At 44.0% G+C, this 25,523-nt stretch overlaps 1 protein-coding gene across 6 annotated transcripts in view; it reads right to left on the bottom strand.

Annotated features, from left to right (window-relative positions):
* qkia (QKI, KH domain containing, RNA binding a) overlaps positions 1-25,523 on the bottom strand; it is a 75,727-nt gene that overhangs the window by 36,452 nt on the left and 13,752 nt on the right. For all 6 annotated transcript variants that reach the window (XM_010757013.3, XM_010757011.3, XM_010757015.3 and 3 more), the window contains exons 2-3: positions 12,419-12,561; positions 773-889 (exon numbers count right to left, since the gene is read on the bottom strand). In XM_010757013.3, the coding sequence (XP_010755315.1) occupies positions 773-889; positions 12,419-12,561 (260 nt within the window). The remainder of the gene's footprint in view (positions 1-772; positions 890-12,418; positions 12,562-25,523) is intronic.

The raw sequence follows: 25,523 nt of genomic DNA, 5'->3' as shown, positions 1-25,523 counted from the left end.
AAATCTGATCTGACACACTGTGGAAGCCCCCGGGATGCATGCAAGTTGCTGTAGCATTGAAATTTGAGATTCTCATTGTTTAATTATCTGCTTTGGTTGAATGTAACACCGTATCAAAATTCAATAGGCAGCTGAAACATGCCTCAAGTCTACATTAAAAAGCTTGACCTAGTACAAAAGCAATACAACCAAACATGGTCTGATCATCAACATTACTCCGCAACTGTCAGGCGGACTAGATTTTCAAACGCTGGCGATGTGGTGGCTTAATGGAGCAAAAATTTGTGTCGATGCCCAATTTGCAGGTAGAATAACACAATATGTTTTTCCATAGGTTCACCCCTTGGGTCTCAAAGATATATAGACACACATTAGCCTTTTATGTCTCCAACCTCTGCTCAGTGGGTCCAGAAATAGAGGCTGCCCCTGGCCTCAGTCGTCTGTTTTACTACTGTCGTCTGTACTTTCCACTGCACAGCGTTTTGCAAACAGCCCTATCAGATGTCAGAATGCAGCCACCAGGCATCAACTGAGCATGTCTCTGCCTCGTGTTTCAACAGAGCTAGTGGGATGTTTTCGTGCGACAGCAGCCCCAGCTAGTTTCACATTATTGTGTTATAACGTCAAACAGATGATAAAGAGTTGATTTTTTTTTGCGTTTGGTACAATAAATGTAGTTTTAAAATAAATTGTGTGAGTGAAATCTTTAAAATTAGTAATATTGTCGTCAAAAGATAAAACAAACAGGACACACACACTGCCACATGCTTACCTTCTTCTTGTCTCGCATGGAGCTCTTGCCTCGCACCATGATTTTGCATCCCGTCTCTGCCTCCAACTGTTTGGCTGTGAGTCCCCGAGGACCAAGGATTCTCCCCACAAAGTTATACTGCAGATACAAAGAGAGAAATAAACTGGTGAATATAGAGTGTGAGAGATGTACTCACATGTAAAGACATCAGAAAGAAGCAAATCAAAATCTATAAGTAACGAGGGGCAGATAAATATAGATTTCACTCCCTGAGCTTCTCCAGAGCATGGAGTCATCTTTTTTTTTTTTTGTTTGGATATCAAGGCCTCTTGCTGCCGCCACCACCACACACACCCCAAATCGACTACATCTGCCTTTCTAGGACAAAGAGAAGGTGGACGCCCCTCCTCGCTATGGTCTCCCCTGCAGAATTGCTAAATTAGCTACATTGGTGTTTGTTTTTAGGCTCACTGTAATGGCGGCAGGACTGGAGAGAGCTAAGTGAAAAATTATACCAAGGAAGAAGAGTGTTGGTTTTAACCAATTTTGCAGGCCACAGTGGGGTTGGCTGGTCCCTACATTATCACTCCCACGAGATGTTAAAATAGTCCCAAATAAGAAAATTAACTAAGGCGAATTTGACTGGGTGAGAATGGTGGGAAACAAAAGTTAAATGGAGTGGAGAGAGGATGTCAAGGGGAAAGTGAACTGTGAGGTAAGGTTGTGTCACATTTCTTATCAAGGCCCCTTTTCACTGGTGTGTGGCTTTGGAGCTTTGTACTAAAAGGAAGCGTATTTAACGACGTAATCCTCTTGGACTTGAAACTGGCTTCCAATGGGATAAGGGGAAAATGTGTTGAAATAATCCAGCACAATTTCCAGCCAAAATAAAAACAGAAGGAAAGGAGGAGATATTGGAGAGGGGGAGCATGGTGACTCAGCAAACCTCCCGTATTTAAACGGTGCACGTGGCAGCTGGTGGACAGCATGATGGGTAAGAGATCTGTGACACTATTAAAAAAGGGGATAAAAACCTGAAGTATTCACACGCTCACAGGCGTAGTGACGAGCTTTCCTTGACAACGAGAAGCACAACTGTTTGTCTCTTGAAATGTTATGATGAGCTGTGACACTGTTGCATTGAATTCTTAAACGCAGTCACATCTGCTTACGCACTCCACCGCACCAATGCCTCTGCAAAATCCAAAAGGCCATCAGAGAAGTCACATTTAATTACAGAGGGATTACAAAGTTAACGCAGTGTTGGTGCATTTCATCTGAACTGCATAAACAAAGACTGGTGAGGACAGTCAAAACCTCTAGGATGTTGGGTTTTTCTTTGTACCCTGTAACCAGTCTGTCTCTGGCAGGATGGACACACCCTGAGATGCTTAAGTCCCAGCGGGTGATCACAGCATGCAGCTACACAGGCTTTACGTATGCACGTTTCTCTGTCGCAAGGCAACTGTCTGTTTGGTTAACTCAAATCGAGGAAACTGGTGGAGGGGCTATTTGTGAGAGCGTGCGCGCCTGCTGACAGATCTTGAGGAACTGGTCCTCCAGCCAGCCACCAACAACGTTCAGTGGCCTCCCTCTGTCTCGTTCATAAACAGAGACACGCAAACACGCGGCCTCAAGGCGCACGGGAGAGAGCTGTCTTTCTGCATCACAGTACCTGCTGCAGACAAGAGTGAACCCCGAGCTCTGGGAATCGTGGTGCTGTGGTACTCCTATATAACTCCTTTAACCTATTACACAGACGCTACAGTCACAATGTTATTCAGCCTACCCTGCTAGCAACTGTATGAAATACACAAATGTGCACATACGTGGGTTTAAAAGGTTTCTATTCATGCAGGACTCTAACCCGACTTTTTTCTCCACTCACCCCAAACTGTCCCTAAATACAATTTAAACCATCCTGGCTTTCTGCAACATAATTATATCGATAATTGAAGGTGACGTGTGGCATAAATAAGATGCTATGAAAATGATTCAATTATAATCGTTCGCCAACTGTCTGCCATGTTCAATGTGAGGAGGTTATGTGATTTTAAACCAATTCACACGTGCAACACTGCTCACTCCGGTAAAGAGTTCTTAGTCGTTGCCTTTTCTGCGATACGTTTTGCTTGTGTGGTCGCTGGAGACACCAGAGATCACAATAAGCACCACTTCATGAGGACGGCCTTATGTGTGATAGCACATTTTTACCTTACATCCTGTGACCATCCCAGAGTTTGTCTCTTACCATCCCTGGTCAGGTTTTTTTCCCCCCTGAAGTTTGAGTCCTGATTTATATCAGTTTCTCTGCAGACATGTAACATTTCCCACCAGCCTAACAGGCTGCAATATCTTCCAATATCAGTCCAAAATTCCATCAGATGTACACGCCATGAATATATTAAATACGTACACTAGCTGAATTACAGAGCAAGCTCCAGAAGTAAAACAAACACGAGAAGGTAGAAGTATATCAGATTCAAAGCATGAGGTTAGTTGGAGAATCCAAAAAATGAAACGGAACGAGCGTTTAATATTTTATTCTCTGCCCTTCTCCCACATCGTGGCTAATACCACCCTCCGTCTGACAGTGGAAAATGTGCCTCTGTGGATATGAATATGTTGATGACAATTGAACTCGACAGCGACCAGGGCATGATGGAGGAAGGCTGAGAGAAATAAAGAGAGAAAAGGTTAAAGAGACGATGAGTGGAAAAAGTCACGAACATCTTGTTTTTCCCATGACTAGGAGAGAGTTAGATGAGAGAAGGGCCAACACTGCCTATACATCCTCACAGCTTTTGCACTCTAAGATGTGGAACTCGACTCCATCTAATAGGGCAGTTGGGGATAAAGGGTTAGGGCAGGCCATTACATGCATGTGGCTCAGGTTTTATGGCCTCCTCCCCTTGGAGTAAGAGTTTGTGGGTGAAGACTGGTGTACCAGTGTCAGATGTATTTTAATGGTGACAGAGGCATGTGTACAATCTCACAAACATATGGGCGGGGACGCAGCACAGAGCAGGCGATTTGTCTGGCCAAGTAGTTACCGCAAGTTTTACTCACACACATACACATCACTTGGGAAAATTTCAACGCGAGCACACATCAAATGAATGTTTCTGGTTCGAGCATCTCGCCACAATCTGGTAATGTGTCAGGAAATAACACGGCCTCATATTCATACAAATCTGAAGTGTAACTCCACTGCACATAAAAAAAACATGCCAAAATAATTTCAGTAATGGAATAAAGCTTGCTGTTAACTGCAGTGGATGGCGTGCTTCGCTCGCTGGCTTCCTGCTCTGTAACTGAAGGTTTGACATTCTTCTCGCGGATGTTGATACGCTGTTAGAAAAGGAGACCTCCATTTTAAGCCACAGGAATGTAGAGACAATGGAAAGCCAAGCGGGTGAGTTATCAGAAGGGTGCAGGGCCATTGAGCCTGCCAGGAACTCCACTCAGTACAGCCAGAGGAGTAGGATGGATACAGTGCCCTCGCTGCCAAACACTGTCCGCTCCTCACCTCCTCTTGCTGAACTATCTAGCCTCCTCCACACCTACTTAAAAAAAGAAGCTAGATTTCATCCTCTATTTTTCCCACTATGATATCAACGCCACTGGCTTTCCAGACTGCGGTCTTTTCTGGGAAGTCTTGTCTGTCAAGTCTGGGAAACACCATGGCTCGCTGGCTGGATTTCCAAAGCTCTGCACCCTATACGAGACCTTGAAGCAGCCGCCAGTGACAGGGAGAGTTGTTGAAATTTAACAGGCTTTTAACAATAGATAATTAATACAAATAGTGTCCTCCCTGCTGCTGCCTGATATAGAGCGAGGCCATTCTGGGACTGAACCAAATAATTACAAAGAAAAGTATGTACTGTAAATCTACCGGCTCTGTTTAATCAGGCTATACTGTCAGCACCCATCTGGTGAACAGAATACATGCATAAACTATGTGTTTTGCTGACTTGTAAACTGCTAGCAGTTTTCCTCTTTGCTGCAGTCTTTATTTCCTCTGCTCATTTACAGCATTAGAAGATTAGAGATACCGAGACCATTTCTGTGAACAAACTCTTTCCCCCCACTTCTCTATTTCAGTCTCATATTCTTCAAGTCTTTTTCAAAAACACACACAAACAAAGAGACGTGCAGACGTGTATATAAACAGAATTTGTGTGCAAACATGGAAAGGCTGTTACAAAGACACACACACACACAAAGCCCCCTTCAGGACAAGGGCTTACACTGACATTAAAGGTCCTTTGTTTAGCCCCAGTTATCGCTACTTCACAGCCGGGCTATGTTGTGAGCATATCTACGTCACGTGTTTTATGAGCGCGAATGTGTGTGTGTGAGAGAAACCACAATGTATGCAGTGAACTCTTGCAGACACCCTCGACACCCCGGAGCTGACGGTCACGAGGGTTTTGTCTGCATGTGCACAGGGGGTTTTGTTTTTGTGCGAACAACTGAGAAACAACAGCAGTTCCACCAACAACGCTCAGAGAGGGAGAGAACAATTGTGCCTTTGACGCCGTTTGTTTGTGGTGGTGGAGACACAGGAAATGAGATCATGCTGAGGGCTCGGGCTGTGTGTGCCGCCGAGCTTATTGAAGAGCAGGGCCAGGGCAGGAGGAGAATACCAATCACTTATTAGCTGGCCTCGACAGGTTTATGAAAGTGTTAGGAACAGTTCGTTCAGTGCAATGTATGAAAACAAGGTGATGGTTACACCAGGCACTGCCGTCTCTCCCTCCACATGTCTTTCCTCTTCCTCTTACTCACTTGATTCTAACCCTCCCTTAATGTTACAAAGCATCATTGTGAAACATACCAAAGGAATGGCTTCACCATTTGATAAAACAAAACTCCCCCTTTCCCCTCATACCTAAGACAGCTTCTGTCTTGTTTCACTTCAAGTTACAGTACTTGGAGGGCAGCTGAACACGGATATAGGTTGCCAAAACACCCTTCTTCTCTTTCCACACCTCTTTTTTTCAGTTTCTGCAAAGTGAGCGGGCTTCCTTTTCCTTTTTCTCTTAGTACACAGGCGCATATCTGTCATTCCCACATAGTGCATTAGTTTCTTGTGGACTACGCACAACCTCTCTGACCTCCAGCCGGCTTCAATTAATCAATCTTAGCCTTCGCTTTGTGCCCTGACCCCCGAAACCCACACACGGGCACGCAGTAACTATACATATCTTTTGAATCAGACTAAAAAGACGAAAGGGAGGGAAAATGTTGATGGAGAGCACACACAGGTGCCTAACCTGCAGCGGTTTGCTTGCTTTCCCCACAGGAGGGACAGAGGAGGTCAGGCTGAGGGAGTGAAAATTAGACTTAGATTCCAGCGGTGACATTTTAGCCTCAGAGCCCTATAGACTTCAAAGCTCCCTATTCAGCACATCCAGCGTTTAGCGCCTAATCCATGGCTCCTTTGATAATTTTGTTTGGGTTTATTTCGGGGTTACAGGCGGGGTGAAAATCCAGAGAAAGGGGAGACGGAGAGATGGAAAGCGTAAAGATTGATGTCGGAAGTTTGGAAGACGTGAGCGTTGTAAACTTTAAGATAAGCGAGAAGCTGACAGGGAAAAATAAAAGAATTAGAAGCAGGGAGATCTCAAATAACATTTGGTTTCTTGCTCAATATTAATCTGAGCATTAGTTAGTCATAACAAGTCAGAACTGAAAAAGATATAGACTAATGCTAGCCATGCTGTGCTACCTTCTCATCCAGCAGAGGGGAAACAGTATCTGGATCAGGCATCAGCTGATCCGCAATCAGATCATTCCACTCACACTTATCCGCTGGTTAATACATCAGCTGACCGGCACCCAACAAACATATTTATACAGATGCACAGAACAACCTAAAATGGTGGCTATCACTCAGCTGCTATTGTCCTAACGGGACCACTCGCACCACCGTCCAAACTTCCTCCGCAGCACTGAAACTGGCTATTGTTGACTAAACTAACATCCAGTGTTTATGTATGTTTACAACTACCTCAGATTTCTGTAAACCATAGCTCAAGTGTTTATACTTGTTGCTGAAACATTTTAGGCGGTGAAGCAAGCGTCTCCATGTTACGTGCCTCTGTCACGACTCTTCAATGAAACACATTGTGGAATTGGCTGCAGTTATCTTTAGATCATTGCCAAAGACGTGTTTATGTAAACAATGAATATGATGACCAATACTGGAGATGCATAACACCGTTTAAACCCCAAAAACACTGACACTGGTCTCAAAATCCCTGTATCAGTGGGATCTGGTCTCTGCACACAGACGCTTGTACAAGGCGACACTGCATCCTTTGTGCAGGCTTTGATGCCTGTGTGGTCAACCTGCCTCCTTTGTCCTTCATTCTGTTTTCACCTCTCTGCCCTCTCAGCTTAACCACCGCAGAGACGAACAGGCCAAGGAAGCATTCAACACCGTCCAGGCACAAGTCGGTAACATGCGAGCAATCGCTGGCATTAGTGCGGTTATAAATACACATCTAACAGCTTACACTGTTGCCCTCCGTCATGTTAACGGACTACAACAAATAGAGTCCTCTGTTTAAATTATCATTGTAATTACCCTCCTCATCAAAGAGCCAACTAGAAAACCATCCGTTCATAAAATTATCATCATGATGCATGGCTGGCTGGCCAGCTAGAGATATCAAAATCCTCCACTCTGTCATTCTATCAGCGAGGTGAGGCGAGGTGAGGTGTGAGGTAGTACATTTCCAGGACTCGTAATGACTTAAGGGGGTCAGAAGGATATCAGGAGCTGGCATGATAAGTGATGACACCCTCATGGGAACAAGCTTAATGACTTTCCCTGTGCAGGGAACTGGATGGTTTGGTCGAGGCAATTTTACTGCAGTGAAACAGAAAAGGTCCAGGACATCCTGTCTGCTTAAATCACCAGAGTCTGTTTTTTTTTGATATCTCAAAATTTGTGCATTGCAGTCGAAGGAAAGCACCGAAGCAGCACATGTGCACACACACAGAGCATGTGGTTAAATAAAAAAAAAAAATCCAAACAATGAGAATTGTGCGTCATTCCTAAACATCTTTATCCCATCACAGTAGGATTCACTGAAAGGCAAACTAAAATTGAATCTTGATTGTTAGAACTGAAGAGCACAAATATACTTTTGATTTATTTTAGATTTTTTTGCAGAATGAGTGATAGTTGTTCATGAACACTGGGTTAATATTTGAGCAAATATTTAATAGTTTATAATAGTCTTACTTATCGACCCATATTTTTGTCCTATATATGTGCATAGTATTTAATTTCCCGTTTTAGTTACACTTTTTATTCTGTAAATCATTTTCAACTTTAAAAACAGGCACCATTCAAATTTTTAAATTAGTGAGACGAGCCATAGTTCATGAGGAGCTTTCTTCCAGCTTTAATACACCGATGAACGACAACAGAAAACAATCTCCTCTCTCTGACAACTGAATGCATCGCACCTATATTGATCAACTGTCCCATGGCTTTTGTTAAGCAGACAAGTAATTTGCGGCGTTCAATTGGATTCATTTGTCTTCAAAACGCAGGACTAATAACTAAATAAAAATGTAAAAAAAAAAAACACAGGGGGATCAAACATCTGTTCCTCTGAGGGTGTTTACTTTGGATGTGACAGGTGGAGCAGAAGGGGAGAAATTAGGGGTTGGGTAGGTTTAAAGGATTCTAGCAGTGAGGTAAACACACTAAAGTCCGTTTAAAGGATTCTAGCAGTGAGGTAAACACACTAAAGTCCCATGACAACCCCCCTAAACATCATGCAAACTACACCATGGCAGAGCTATATTGCATAGCTTGACCTATGTATATGACTCTCTTCTTTTAGGCCTCTACTAGCTGGTGAAAGGAGTTCAGACTTGTTTTGCAGTTGCTCAACAGCTTACGTCTAACCGAGGGTCTCATTTCATGGAGTCAGCACAGCAAAGGTGTCGTCCTCCTGAGCATTTCTTACTACCCAGTGACCTGCCTCCACTCCACAGTTGGCAAATACAAATACGCAGGGAATAAAGTGGAGACAGAGACAAACTTAAAAGACATGTCACACATCCTATCAGATGCCTGAAGGTCAACGGAAATGACATGCTGAGCTGTCAGTCAGCTGCCTATCAATGTGTGTGTGAGTGTGTGCTCGGGAGAAAAGCAGAGCCACAGATAGCATTTAATTGAAGGTTGAAGTTATCAGATAGCCTGCGACTCAGCTGTCAGTCAAGATGCAGTCACCACGGTGACGCTTCACAGCGCTCTGCACCACTGACGACATCGGGAAATGGCTGACTTTGAAGAACGGTGAGGGAGCCGGTAGACAGACAAACGGGCAGACAGAGTGATAGAGACACAGGCCTAACACACAAACACATTTACAGACAGATGTGGGGCGCACAGGCAAGCGCACACACACACACACAGGCCAGAGGAGGGACACACTTAAGGGAATTAGGGTGGAAGCATGCTGGCAAGGCAAGTTATTTTGGTAGAATTGACATGCTGCACTGCATCCAGGCACCAGGACAATCTAATTATCTACTGGGGAAACGAGAGCAGGGGACGCGTAGGTGAGACAAAGAAAGCCCCCATCATCGAGCGAGTGTGACCTCAGCATGAGGATATGGCGGGTAAATGTAAGTGGGAGTTATGTTTTTAAAATCAAAGTGGAAACTGCGATGGCAGGTGTCCCAAGATGATAAGCCAAAATGTGGAAAAGATGGGGAAACAGTATGAAGGATGACAAATCTTCCATGGCAGGTGAACTGACGCCAGGAACACAAAACAGAGACTTGGACCGTCGTTTCCTGCTTTCTTGGGAGAGCCTGGAATTGCATCAGCGAGACACACGTACACTTAGACGCGCACGCATACGCATCTGCATAGGCTTTTTTAGACGAGGGGAATCTGGGAAATCAGACGGAAATATGAGAGGGGGAAAATATTCCCCAGTCTAATAATCATCATTACAGTTTCCTCTCCTTTTAGCAGTGGGCAGATGGGGATAGGAAGTGACATTTTTCCTCTTTTCCTTGATCATTTCTTCGCTCTCTCTCTTTTCAAACTCATCCCACATCATCTGCGCTCCAAGTCCTCTACTAAACGCTTCCACTCTTTACCCTCCTAACTTGAAATTGAGAAACCGTAGCTCGCCCTGTGTTTAGACGACAATTCTCAAAACTGCCCGGTCCCAAAACAAGCTCGGTTCAACACTTTATCTGCTGGTCAAATAATGAAACCCCAAATTTCATTCTCCTCCTTCGCACCTCAATTGCTTTACATTGCAAAGGGCAATGGGAGCAGCAGTGAAAACAAAGGAGTGTGTGCAAAAGGATCACCTGCCTAACTGGTAGCATACAAATACCTTTGACTCTCAATCCAAAAAAAAGGATATAACCTCATAAAAATGTACTCTATGTGCATGTAATCAACCAAATGTGTTAACATGCGAACACATATGTTTTAGTGTAACCAGTATTTCGGCACAAAGCCTGTATATTTTCTGAGAGCTGGGAGAGGCAGAAATAGAAAATAAAATCCATTTAGAGCTGCTGCTGATTTCCCCTGGTTCCGATCATCACATCTACATAAAACAAAGCTATCTGGCATTTTCATGTTTTCCTGCAGACTTAATGACTAGACTTGGTGGAGGGGCTGTGTATGTGCGCCAAAACAGAGTGGAAAACTGTCCGAGTGAAATATATCCATTTTTTTAACATCACCCTGGATGCGTATTTGTCTCTGCTCGCACATCCTTTTTGTGCAATGCTGGTGTGTGCATAAATTTGTCTGCTAAGGTCATCAGTGAGTCATCTCGGCCACCAGGGGGAAACCTAATTAATTTAGTAGCTTTCATGTCAGCTCGTAAACACAATACTGAGTTAGAGCCCCGCTCTGTGCAGAGGAGCAGCACAGCAAGTCAAGCAAATGAAACAGAGGTCATCTGAGGATTCTGCAATTTTAAATAGTTTGTGTTTATGCCTGTGTCGGTTACATTTGTGTCTTTACAGCCACAGGTGTCAACCGCTGTTCCACAAATTTTCACAGACCTCCCTCACTCCTATAAAATGTATTTGGCCATTTGTGGGTTTACCTCAAAACACACCCACAAACAAACACACAAAATACAGAGATTTCATTAGTAATGAAAAGGGCAAGGGCATCGCCCTGAGATCTTCAAATAGGGTGGTTTACAAAGAACAGCTCATTTCAGAAAGAAGGCCACAGTATCAGACAGACAGAAAATAAATCATGTGGCAACACAATGTACAGTAACTTCAGAAACCAATGAAATTCTAACTAAACAACTGCACATCCCAGACATGGTCAGTCCTCCCATACACACACACACTTTCTTTTTGAGAGAAGAAATCCAATAAACCAATTAACAAACAAAAGCAGCACCCAGCGCAAATAATATTCTCATAGTTAGTTAGAGGACAGTTCAAGGACCTGATGTCCTGCTGCTAGAGACGAAAAAAAAAAAAAAAAAAACTGGGCTGTGGTTGGTTGATTTAGCTTGAGCTCAGAGGGTGGGGTCTAGTCTGAGGGTCAGCCGGAGCTAAGCCGAGTCCCTGGTGCCCTTTATCAATTCTGTCAGGGGGAAAATGCAATACACGCCCGGCTAGGCCCTGCCCTGCTCCACAGTGTGCGTTATCCTTCGTCACCTCCCTCCATTCATTTTCTCACTACAAGCTGCCAGGATTACGAAGAGAAACGTTGCTCTGCAAGACGCGACATGACCGGTCGTGTGTCTGTGTATGTGTGTGTGTGTGTGTGCTGACGATTGGCATGAGGACAGGATGGCGGTTGACTTACTGTGGACAAAATATTCCACAGACGCTCGCTCTCTACAGGGTTTCTACGTACATACACACAAAAACACAACTGTCATAATTCAGACTGGTACTGATTCAGTGCTGCACTGTGTAGAAATCGCTGCCAAGCTGTGTGCGCGCACATATAAATGTGTGTGTCTTTCCATGTGAGAGCTGTACACCAAGGCTCTAATCAATGCAAGTGGTCCGCCCAAAAGATTTCCACCTCCTTCGACTGAATATTTCTGGAATTATGCAGTTTACTTTTCGTGGAACTCTTCTCCTCAATCCCCTCCTTCTCTCCCTTGCAGTACTAATCTGCTGCTGAGTTGGCCCATAAACACCCCAGCATGCCATGTTTTGGACAGCCACCTGATATAGCTCTAAAAACTGTAGTCCATTAACAACTTGGTACACATTCTGTGAGTCCGGCAACTATCGTTTAGCGAACTAACGAAACAGGGAGTTGCGTGTTTACCACGTGAAAGAAAAAAAGTTTAGCAGAGAGGAGAGGAAAGCGCTAAGGAGTGAGTGAGCATGCACAACAGAAAGAATGCGCGCAAGAGAGAGAGAAACAACAGGTATGTGCTCGGTGCTGACAGATCGCTGAACTATTGGCAGCTGTCATTCCACTGATGGCGCACCACAAAGACTTATGGCCTAAGGCGGGAAGATGTGTGCGGATGTGTTCACAGGCTCACGAAACGTGACTCTATTACAGCTGTTGATACGAACATTTTGCAGAAAAACGGAAAAAGCACAATCTGTAAATATTAAAAACACACAAAAATGATCGTCACCGTGACGGTTGCCATAGCTACTTACGTCAGGGTACTCTTTGACAGGCACGAACAGTTTTTCCTGCAGGTGGACGATGGGTCCGATAGGCTCAGGCAGCTCCAGAGGGTGTCTGTCCACAAGGCCATTCACTGTGTCGCTGTACATGTCTTTACGCACTCTGTTGATCTCTGAAACACAGAAACACGTACGGATATGGTAAGCAGCAGAACAATCAAACATTTATTTCTCCTTGTGTTTGATATATCACTGTCATATTGATTTTGACTTCTGGGCAAAGGCTTAATGTAGCATATAAATCTATGTTGGGAAAAACAACAGAAATCTGTCAATTGCCCTTGAGTATTGTTTGTCATTTATAGACCAACAATTGTGTGAATTTGGATACAAAAAAAATTATATAGCCCGTCAGTGTGAAAGTATATGACAGCCAAGCATGGATGCTTCTTAAATACCTGCAGGAAATAGCAATTTTTCAAAACAAACTGCTACGACTGAAAAACAGTAAATGTACGATTGTGGGTATGTTATTCTATAGATCAGAGACAGAAGTTAAGTTCTGCATTATTTAGGGGTTAAGGCCATCGCGTTTCCTCTCTGCCTGGCGGTTGTCTAATAGAGTTGCGTATGTGACTACGAGCAGCTGGGCGGGTGGGGAGATGAGACGCAGAGAATCGCTCAGATTCAGGTACATGCCTTCAGATCTGATCCTTCTGTCAGATAAAACTAATGGACCTCTCTCCCTCTCCCTCTCTCACACACACTCTCCACACTAATTCACACAAACCCCACTTTGACTATAGCTCACACAAATTCTCTCTCTCACACGCAGAGGAATGCTGTGCTGTGCAGGTTGAGTGGGGAAAAAAAAGAAGCATTCATTCATCCTCCCCCCCGCCCTGTGTGTGTGTGTGTGTTCATACGGTGTGTGTGTGAGTGTGTCACAGTTGGATGAGGATCGACGACTGCAGTTGTAACACCCGTTAATAGGGGACACACACTCGTGTCGCACTTTCCAACTTCCCACGTTTGCACTCATTATGCAAACAGTCATGCCACCGCTGAACCGAAATGTTAAACTGGCAGTAAAGGGTAGAAGAGACGTGATTCAAAAAAAAAAAAAAAAAGAGGCATCTGCGAGGACAACTGTGACACCGCTGAAACAAAATGGTAGGGCTGGTGGGGCCTCGAGGAATGATGTGTGTGTGGTGGAGTGCGGGCGGGTGTTAGGCACTGTTTCCATCTCCCATGGGACTTTCCAGCAGTTGGGAGCTCTATATTAAACTCTAGCTGGGGAATCTGACACTCCACTATAGATGCCCTGAGTGGAGCAAGCCTGACCTCTGAGCCCTAACCTTAAAGCTAAATTGGGTTGGGTCAAACTTGATTAATTTGATTTTAGCTTTTGTCTTTGTTTTAAATTAGAATAATGGTTTAGCCCTGGAATCAGTTTGTGGGATTTTCCTGTTGAGCTGGAAGTGTTTTCTCTGGACACACTCTATGACAGACCGAAAATGTGTGATTGATGGGCTCACGGACACTGACAAGGATACACAACAACATCTGGCCTGCAGCTGTGCGGACAACACCAGCGGGACAGATCTGCGCCGTGCAAACAAGCCAGGAGACTCTGCGCAGAGCGGCTCCTTCCCAAACAACATGACCTCAGCGCAACACTCCCAGCGCTCCCTTAAGATGAATTCATCCTCATGGTATCAGAGAACGGATTACATCAGTCCTAACCGACGAGACCGAGTTTCGGGCCACATCCAGGCTGTGTACGTGAACGAGGGGCTTGGCAGTGACACATCATGCAGGGAGGAGATTAGAAGAGCAAAGCACAAAGAGTACTGGGAATATGAAAAACAGCACAGTTAATTAGAAATGATCCTGTGTCCAAAAGAACCCACAAGTCTATAAAACTTGAACATGATGGCCTCGCGGTTGAAGAGACTCATCGTTGGTGTATCTGGAAAAGAAGATCACGACTAAATAAAATGCTCATGTTTACTATGAATCTTACCCTGAGCCTTACTTGCTGTGTCTCTTCAAGCTAACATTAATAAGCACAGAAGAGCTATTTAACAGACCACTGGTGGGCTAAGCATGTGTGTAGGAGACATCGGTGATGGGTAAAGAGGAGCCAATGTTCTGGAGGTTAGAAAATGAGTTCTCTGCACAGAGCTTACAATGAAGGCAAATGTATGCTATTTGCATCCAAGAACATTCATCCTTCAGAGAACAAGGGGAAAATAAAAAAAGGAGAAGTGTGCACATGTGACAATGCTACCCAACAGCCGGCAGCAACCCCCCCCCTCCCTAATTTCCTCTGCTGAAATGCCACATTAACATAAGGGGGCCGTGCTGGGCCATCAGTGGAGACGTGCGGCATTTGACAACCTCTAATTTCAGTGCAGCAAGTCTTTTCTGAAGCGCTGCGCTCACCTAAAAATTACCCCCTGCCTTGCGCGGCCGACAAAATCATTTGTCTAGCTGTCCACCCCGGCAGAAAAGGCTGATTTTGTAAGAAAGACACAAGAAAGGGAGCCTGAGGATTACTATCTTGGAGAGAGCAGACAAAAGAGGAAAAAGGAAGAAGACTGTCTTCGGCTGGAGTAAGAAAAGAGCAGGCTGATATAAATGAGAACTTTTCTTAAACTTTGGCATTAGATGGCAGAAATCTGGAGTATGTACGTGTTTATCGGCTAAATGAAGGGCATTAACAGGCCCTGTTACTCCCTTTGAGCCATCTTTCAGCTCTGTGCGTCAGCCACAGCCTGACTCAGCAAAAACACGCACACATAAACAGCATTTTCTGTCAGAGCTGTCTATTTTATCTGTGGGGGGGGCTGGATGCACACACACAGACAGACATGGGAAGAGATCATAATATCTCTATTTAGAGTTTTAGCCAGATATCTGTCAGGAAGAAACAAAAATCAACCTTGAGTGCAGTTGGAGGGCAGAGAGGAAGAAGGTTTGACGAGACAAAAGACGGCGGAGAATTATGAACGCAATGCTGAGCAAGCAGAGTGCGGTTGTATTCCCCTTGACTTGCGCTGCTCTTTTCAGCCTCAATCGAAGTTAATACACGTTTTATTTTATCTGTTTTTTTTTTGTTTCTCTCATTGTCTGCCCTTTCTTCTCAAATCTGCAGCGAAAAAAAGAGAAAATGTCACAGTCTGTGGCTGCGGATCCGTCTGCCCTTTGTAGGCTCGAATAAAAGAGACGGCTTCTCCTCATCTTCTTTGGTGATCTTGGCAATGGAGGGAGGAGAATCGAGTGCCCAAAGGGAAGGATGTGGGAAAAGGAGAACGGCTGGTGGAAGGGGTTTGAGAGGCAGTGGGCTGAGGAGTCTCTCCACTTACACTTAAGTGTGGTGGATGTTAAGTTAGGGCTTGACCTTGAAAAAAAACACTCAAGGTCCACTTACTAGAATTTTTAAGAGCTTTCAACCAGCTGACTGTTGTCACACAAGCTTGCCGTCATGTGACCTAAGTATTAAACTTTGGTAACGTGATAGACTGTAACGCGCATGACCACCTGTTGACCACATGACAAACGCTTTATACTTAGGTCACAGCTGATCTGTCTCTGTGACAGCTGACCAAACAGCATGTGTTGAGGAAGATGACCATGAGATGCTGTTGAAAGCTTTGAAAGTGGAGCACAAGTACATTTTTGGTCATGCTTCAAAATGCATTTGGCAGATGCTTTCAGTGTGTTACGGCTAAGGAAATAGCTCCAAGATATAAACTCATTAATGGCTCCAGTAAATATAGAAGTTCTTAAGCAGTACAAATATTAAATTTAGCGATAAACAATATAAAATGTGTTGATATCATTTAATGAGGCTATGCTGCATGCCTAGCGAAAACTTCATAATGAGGCCCTTTGTTCAGCTCCCATCACAATTGTTTTTATCCCTGCCGTGCCAGATTTTTACCCACACAGACGTTTACCCCTTGATAAGGCGAAGCAGATCTAGGCCTAGGCTGGAGGGTCGTGTGTACGAGGGAGGGAAAGATAGAATGGACTGGAGAAAAACACATCCATCAAGTGTATCTACTCATCTGAATGAGCGATATTTGACGGAGTCAGCCACCGTGAACTTGGCATCACGGGATTGGGAAGCTTCTCATTTATTTACCCTAGCCTGATGCCAAAAACATGATCACATTCGAGCAGCACTGGCAGAAATCGAGGGAAGCGGTTCGAAAGAAGAGGAGACGTGGAGAGGAAAGACACAAGTGGAAAGAACAGGTAGGAATATTTTTAGGGATGCTGATAAATTACTAGTCCATGATGGGAAATGTACACGCTTTTGTATTATTCCAATAATAAAATTAGAGCCTGCAAAATTTATTTTGAATTCATCAAAATGTTTGATAGGTTTTATGTTCTATGAAAGCCAAAGCAAATATCTGAAGAGTCAGGACTGTTTTTGATTTTGCTGTGTTGATGTGTGGTGACTGGTCATCCATCTGCGTTCACTACACTTGTTTTTCCCAGGTTAGGAACTTCTTTTCAAAGTACAAAAATGTGACACTCATTTATCCGCATCAGTCATGAGAACAAGGTAATTACTGGTTACTGTATCAGCTGAACAGTATCCCTATTTTCTGATGTTGCAGCCCCTTTCTGTCTTACATAATCTAATGAATGTAAACACAGCATGAGGGCTAACCTGGGGAATGGAGGAGAGATCAAAGGTGGAGCAAAGAGATAGGCGGAGGGCAGAGTAAAATTAAAGACAATGTAGCCTAGAAGGAGGTATTGTAATCAGGTTTAAGAGTGGTGAAGATCATTCAGCTAGACCTGCTCCACTAGAGAATGGGAACAAGTCCATTAAGAGCCCAAAAATAGACCTGCTCCATAACTGCTTTGTCCTCACCCTGTAGCTCAGAGCAAAACGTCCTCTGACCATGCAGAGCACATCTGTCCATAGATGTGTGTGTGGGGAAGAGAGCAAAAAAAATGTAATGGGTGAATAATCAGTGTGATCAGCTTTGCCCGAGGAAAGCAGCTTTAGATGCCTTGTGATGCCTGGTATCAGCCTGATAATATCTGGCACCTGAAACAGATTGAGTGTTACACCAATTAATCTTCAAGCCAAAATGATCAAATGTTCCAACTCTGCAGAGAGACCAGGCGAGTCTTCCCTGTTTTAGGGGGATTTAAGATCAAAAACCTTCAGTGTAAAATCCCTCCATCTTTTTCCTGCTTGCACGTGCATGCATGCATGGTCGATACATGATTTAAACGATGGAGGTGGGGGGGGGAAAGCAGCTTGGAAGCCGAGATAAATATAGACCTAAAAATGTGGTGGTCATGTCCAAAAATCTACAGCAATCACAGATACACCTAAATTTGCCGGTGCTGAGTGAGACAAGACTGAGGCGAGGAACAAGCCTTTTCACTTTAAAGCTGTGCACTTTAGCAATCACAAAGCCCGGGTACCCGTTGCAAGCGAAAGGATTTGGGCGTTTAATGCATTCCTGCCCTTTATTCACGGCACAGACGACTTTATCCAAGACGACACTCCACTTCAACAGTTTAGGGGTTTGGCAGGCCAAGCATATGAAAGACGGAGGTTTCTTTTAAAGCAGAGAAGCAGAAGTATAGTGCGCATTGGTGGGGGTGACTGAGCCATGAAAACGTATGCATTTCTGGGTCTTATCGTCAACTCACAGCTGCCTCTCTCTCCCCCTCCCTCTTTGTGAGGGAAAAAGAAATATGTCCTCACGCTTCTGTCTTATTTTTACTTCCTAATATTTGATTTAAGGGTAGACCTACGCTGCACAACCCTTTGTTGTTCGTTAATGTGTACGCTGTATTATCAGTAGAGTTAAGAACAGCATGTGTCTAGGTTTAAATTTGAAATATTCTGCCTTCAGAGTACGCGTCAGAACTTTAGTCTTAACATCTTGTAGCCAGAGTACTTCACTAGCTTGTTTATAATTTGTAGATCCTAAAAGTTATATATATATTTGTTAGTGGGAATGTGATAGTACACATATTCATGATACTCTGTGACCCTATGAACCACGGATTTATGGGGGAAGGAAGAATATGGTTTCTTAGTAAATAAAAGCAACACTGGACAAGCATCAGCCGAGAACTGTGGGATCAACACTGTCCAATTAAGGCAATGTTATGTCTCAGGATATGGCTACATCAAACACCCCGACTCATTTGCGACAGCATTGCCCAAGTGTGTCTATTACCTGCAGTAGTCTAAAACACACTGGGGTGCAAGTTGTCCTCTCGTGGCTTTGAAGCAGCCCCTTACCGCAGATTCAGAGAGAAAAGAGGCAATAATGAACGGCGCAGGCGTGTTTATTGCTGTGGATGTGCTCGAGCCCCACTCGATAATGTCTATTCACATCTGAATAGTTTTGCAATTAAGCCGGGAACAAAAACAGACACACACTGTCTTTTGTTTTCATTAGATTACTTATTGGGCATGTTCCAAATGTATTAGTCGTTTTAAGCACAAAATTCCCCCTTTTTTTTGTGTTTTCCGTTTCCTCTTTAAGCGTTTCCTTGCTGAGCTGTGGGAGAGAGATAGTAACACAAAGAGGTCATTTGCACTGTGTGCGAAAAAAAACTGGAAAATACAAACTTGATTTGACGAAACCAAAACTGATGAAGCATCATATTAACTTTGCCTGAACTTGTGGCGTGCAACAGCATTTTGGCGTTTTGGCAAAGATGATTTTAATGAGCCATGTCTTACATAGGAGCTGCACTACCACGCGATCACTTCACAGGCGGTATAAAAACAGGAGGAACACGTACATATGGCCTGTGAGCATTGTGAGACAGACTTAATAATTTAATATAAGCCTTATTGATGTTAATGCGCTCGCAATGTATTTCAACTTAATTCGAAATAGTGCTGATAAAATACGTCTCAGCTTTGCTTTACAGCGACACATCCGCACACTTCCTGTACCCCTGACATGATGTGGATATCAGCTCTGGTCCCAACAGGCTGAGGGGGTGTAAATGGCTCTAGACAGAAATGACGGTGCGGTTTGCTGGCAACCACAGGGAGAGATTTATGTTGTGTGTCAGGGATTCTCCTAAGGCAGGCTGGGTAAAAAGCTCCAGCGTCAGGTCTTTAAGTAGATAGGCCACTAAATAAACGGCTGGCGTAACAAGGTTTCTGGATTCTCTCCTCCCTTTGCGAGGTAAAAAAAAAAAAAAAAAATTAAATTACAGAATAACACTCCCATACACATACACATATGCTTACTCATCTCATGGGTAAATGGCAAGCCAGGACACAGAGGAACTATGCTTTCATCCAAATTGGGGAAACGGACGGTTGATGCATTTTACACCAATAAAATGCTTACACACACACTTAGAGAGACACAATCTCTATTTTTAAATAAAAAGGCGCACACACACACTATATGGTGCGGAAATTGCAGTAAATATACATACTGGGTTAAGCAGGCAATGCATGCACGTTTATATACCAGCCGACTACCTCCCCGAAAGCAGCATGTTCCACTCACTGATCATCAATAATGAGCTGAGGCTGCCTGAAAACACACAAGTAAGATAACAACTCGCATACCGTTTAGCTATGGTCCGACAGTGCACAGAAATGTGTCTGCCCCGACACAAATTTAAGTGCATATTGTACGTTTCAAAAAAACACCCACACACACATGAGTTAATGAGCTTTTGTGTGTTTGGAGGCAGGGCTCTCTAGAGAGAGAGAGAGAACCCACAGAAATAACACTCCACGAGGAAGAGGAGGTGGGAAACAGCCTTAGAGAGAGATCTGCTAAACAAATACAGGAGGAAACAAGCAGCAAATAGCACTACATCTCTCCTCTACCTTGCTTTACTAGCCGCTGCCACGTATTTATTTTACTGACAAAGAGACAGAGGGGAAAAAAAACGCAGATTGCTCTCTATTGCACATCAACCCCGCAATCTCCCTCGACTCTGGTGCTGGTTAAATATTTTACTGTGATGATTGACAGCAGTGGAAACGTCTGCCACGAAGATGTCGTTTGCAAAAAGGCAAACCAAAATGTGAATATCGCAGCAACTCTCACATCAGGATTATTACAAATAAATGATGTAACATTATATTTTAGTATAAAAATATGCAACACAAGGAGCGAGACTTGTTTTTGGTTAGAGGTCGGTTCCTCTCAGATTCTTTCCATCAAAACCCTCGGCCTATCTCATCCCTGCATTCCTTATTATGTCAGAAACATCGAGGAGTTGGACACACAGTTTACCTCCTCCTCTATTCTGGCTGAACCCCTGAGAATATGTATGCTAAAAGCAGAACGTGTAGGTGTGGTGATGGCCAAGAACCGCAATCAGCAAAGCCATTAATCATAACCGGTGGCAAATGCAATGTTTTCTGGGGCTGTCACTGTGCACTGCATGCAGGAAGGCGAAGAAGTGCCAAGCTGAATGTGGCTTTCTGTGGCTGCTGGCAGCGGCGGTGACGGTGTGCTATAGGAACGTGTCATAGCACGTTAGTTTGGTGATTAAACAAAGCAAACAGACAGCGCAGACAAGGAGAGAGAGGCCATAGGAAAGGCAGAGCTGAGGGGAGGCGGGAAAGAAACAGAAATAGCGACAGAGTGGGACAAAAGGGATCGGATACACTGGGAATGTATTTTCCATTCATTCCAGAAAGAAAAAAAAATACTATTAGCCTAGATTTTAAATATATTTGTAAAAAGTTGTCTTACATTTGACGAAATGTCTTCTACTTCTGCACAGCAGCAAACAGCGCCTGCGAAACTAAAGCTACCCTTTGACTACAGGGGCTACTGTCACTTGACAACTCCGGCACCAGCAGTGACAGATGAACAGGTGCAGTGATTGTCCTGGAAAACATGGCTCTAAAGTAGGCCAGTTAACTCAGGCTTGAGAATGCATTATGGTGCCAATTTTGAGATCGCGATAATCAGCGAGGTAAAGTCATTAAACAACTGTCACGTGGCCAAAAAATACAGCGTTACAGAATGTCTTAAGACGGTGGGATCGACAAAGATTCCCTGAACAGTCCAAGAAAATCTTTCTATCCTGAAACTGGCAGCCTCCAAGAATGTTAGTACATGTCTTAAAAATTAAATTACTAATTACTAAGGCTGTTTCTCGGAAGATGCCCAAACACTTGATTGCTTCATCCACTGGTCAATGCCAAGTGTCTTTGGATTGGTAATATGGAAGTAGAAAGACGGGCAGGCCATTTTTTTGGATGCGTGTGGTTAAAGCCAACACAAGAACAATTATTGTTTTAGCATATTCCAAAAATTGAATGTTTCTGGATTAACCCCATATCAATTATTCAGCTATCAACTGGAAAGACTAAATATTTTAAAAGTACAGACACATTTTTTACAAAAGGGTGTTCTCATAGCCAGTCAGTTACATTTGACTCAACTACGAGGGTAAGTCATTTAAAAAGGACAACCTCTGTGGCTGAGAAACAAGTGCTAAAATTTGCAGTTCTTTAAATGGCCACTTAAACCTGGCTTCAAGAGTGAGTCAATCTCCATAAGCCCCCATATTAAAATGCCAAACTTCACAGCAGATACAAAAAAAATATGCTACAAAAACAGATTTTGGTCTCTATAGCCAATTTCCTACTTCATGAAAGCTGTGCTAGGGGTGGATTTTTCTGTGACTCACTGGTTCAAATTATATTCAGGGTTAAGGCTATGCATAATTAAGAGTGCAGCCACTCTGAGTGACAGGTGGGTGCCGTCACAGGCAGCTGCTTTCAGCAACCAGACTTCATTTGGCCCTCCTCAGCTCCACCCGTGAAGTCAGGACTGCTGAGGCGGCAACGACCAGAGCCGACCACACTGAGCTGCACAACGGCTCCCCAGAAACCTATGTGTGACAGGTCACAGAGACGACGTCTATTTTTATTTATACAGTCCGTGTAATTTACACCATGCCTAAAAAGTAGCAAAGAACGATCCCATCCTCCTCACTCACAACACCACAGCGAAATGAGCAGTTCAGACAGAATCTGCTGAGCTATTAAGACTTCAGACTAAAATTAGAACGGGGGATCATCACATTTGATGATGTGGAACTGCTTTATGAGACTGTGCGCTGGTGGGGGGGCACGCTGGCAGCTCAATGAGCCATAGGAGTGCCAGTTTTGTGCACTCAGTGGGGTCCACCATAGAGTGAGGTGAAACTGGCAGGGAGGGCTGGCTCGATACTGAACCATAATGGCTTACTCTTAATGGTTGCCGCAAGGGGCCAACGTTCATTACTCTCTGCGTGAGGGGGACTTTCAACAGGATCCTGGGGTGAAACATGCGTATGCGTGCACACTCGCGCACGCTTAAACTTATGGGCGACACCCCCAAAGCAATTGAGCAAGACAGAAAACTACAGTTTTCTTTCCTTCACACACTCCCACAGACGCAATTCCCCTTACAGGAAGCACCGAGGAGTGTTAGTGTGGCTGTTAACAGAATGCTCCTTCTCAGGGAAGTTTCATAATGTTGCTAATTATTCAGCAATTGCGAAAATATTCTACTCCAGCACAGAAGAAGCGAGAGTTATGTGCTAATACTTCCTCTCTCCTCGGTTCACCTTTGAAAAGCAGCCCCGATGCCCTGGCTCAGCTAAAACAGCTGACCTAATGCACACGAATGCAGACTCAGGCTGCTTCTAAAATACCAAGTGAAGATAGGCTATTTTACTGCTGCTTTTGCCATCTAAAGGGGGAGCGATATGTAGCGTTAAATTGGAAGCCACAGCAATAGTCATTTAACAGGCTGGCTTTAAGAGTGAAGCCTCGTGAGCTGAAAATGGTTTAAAAAATAAAAATAAATAAATAGCCTGAGCGACAACACGACGAGGAAGCAGACCTTCCACTTCCATAAGATATAAGCTGCATCTGCGTGGTTCCATGCGTACTGAAAGCTATGTTTAGTTATGACAGGAGCAGTCAAAACTGGTGGATTAATTAGTATGAACACAAACACTCAAGTCAAAGAGTGAACAAAGCATGCGCACAAACAGCCAAAAGCAGACTGTTGGTTCTTCTGCATCTCGTGGGAACTCATTTCACAGACTTTACCTGCCAGTGAAATCAGGCAGACAAACAAAAGTGAGACCTGAGCCGCGCTTGCGAGATGCTGCTCAAGAATCCCTCTCTCTCTCTCGCTCTGCTTTAACCCATTTAACTCGTCTCGCAGTGTTTCGCTGGATGTACACAAACTATCAAGGCGTCTAGAAACACACGGCCGTGTTATCCACTGAGGCCCCAGGCATACAAACGTGTATCCTTCCGCACTTGCATAGGCACACACACACACAATGCAGGGGATGCTATATAAAATGAAGCACAGGATGCATGCTGTGAGCTCAACAAGATGTGAGAATACAAGATAAGGAATGGGAAGAATAACAGGATGAAGAGTCAGGATGCGTGCTGACGGGGTGTATATGTCTGTGGATTGTTAAAGCAGTCCATGGCCCCGTTTTCTGTCGACTGTTGCCCTGGAATCATTTCCTTTGGCCTGTGAAAAAGGGGTATCCCTTTCCTTTGGCTACAACCTGCAGGGGCCTGAAAAGTTAGACGTTTCCTGTAAGTAGGCCTGCTTTTGTTAGGATATAAGAAATACCTCAAAAGACCAGCAGAATAACTGTTAGCTCACACTGCAGGGCCACTGATCAGAGGGTCTAAAAAGTGCAGCGCACTATTAATCTATTCAACACATCTCAACTGTGTCTACCCCTTTACACAGCTGCCACGTCCGTCATGCAACAATGCCAGGAAAGGTCCAGCTGTCAGGAGAGGAAACAAGAGAGGAAGAGGGAGGAAGGAAAGGCTCTGTCTGTCAGTGTGACTGGAGAAGATAACATGCACTGTGCTTCCTGTCCCCACCCTTGTAACTAAGGAGACCACAGCGCTCACAACCAATGGGGGAAGATGGGAGTGAGGGAGGGTGGATCATTTCTCATTCTTCCCACCATCAGTTCAAAAAAAAGATGTTTGACTTTATGTCTCTGATGTGATCTAACCTCTCTCTTTGTCCTCTGATCCAAAGGGATATTTTACACGCGTTTCCAAATAGTCTGAATCCATCAGAAAAGAAAGCGCGGTGCCTTCGGTGGGATTATAAAGTCGGCAGACAGAAAACCAGGCTGTGAAGGGAACGAGATGAGAGATGATAACACGCAGGTGGTCAGTCTCATCAGTTAATCGCTGTCAAATGGCAACATGGAGGAGGGATAAAACACAGGCTGCATTTTAACAGTAAATCTTCTGCAAATCCTTACATCAACTGTGACTCTAGTGATTTTTGGCGAGGAACAGATGGGAGCAGCAGGAGCCTGCCAGAAGTGGAGTATTAAGAATGTCAACAAACAGACAGAAGAAAAAAAATCTCTTTATTTATTGTGTGTTTGTTAGGTGAGGGGAGTGACAGTATGAGGAACCATCACATCCCTTTCCCTCTCTCATTATCAGGGAATGAGGTCACTTGATTACTACAAGAAAGCGCTGATGCCACAAAACATAGACAGATCGAAATAAACAGAGTAACAACTGCCTTCAAGTATGGCTCATTAGCAATTAATCTGCAATCCTATTTTCTGCGACAGACACATCCATCGTCTATCCAGAGGGAAAGATTAAAACTGCGTATTGACCTACAGCAAGAGGGTGACAAACACCTTGTCACCTGCTAACACTTTTATTCAAAAAGGGGACAATAGATGTAAGTTGGCGGTGGTAATATGTGCTGCTAATCAGATACAACAGTCCTGCAATAACACCTACGTTTATGGGGTCTTATCATATTCAGCTGCTGATAAGAACGTGCCAGAGAGGCATTGATTCAACTTTATGGTGGCCTGACATGCTGCCGTTTGTGCACTATTGTGCAATATTAGATTGGATTTAATTTAAGAAAATGAACAGAGCGCCCAATGTCGTCTTTGCCTTTTTGATACGTGCTCACTCGTTGCCAGCTAATAGGTAGATCTGGATAAATCTAATGTAGCCTACTTTAAATAATATGAAAGAGGTGGTGAAAATGGTCAAAATATTTGAATATTTGATCAGAACCTCAAACTCACGTCTGCTAAACAGTATGAAAGAGCTGTTCAG

The sequence above is a fragment of the Larimichthys crocea genome, chromosome XXIV (assembly GCF_000972845.2).
Source record: "Larimichthys crocea isolate SSNF chromosome XXIV, L_crocea_2.0, whole genome shotgun sequence".
Lineage (NCBI taxonomy): Eukaryota > Metazoa > Chordata > Actinopteri > Sciaenidae > Larimichthys > Larimichthys crocea.
This window is presented reverse-complemented; position numbering and strand designations above follow the sequence as displayed.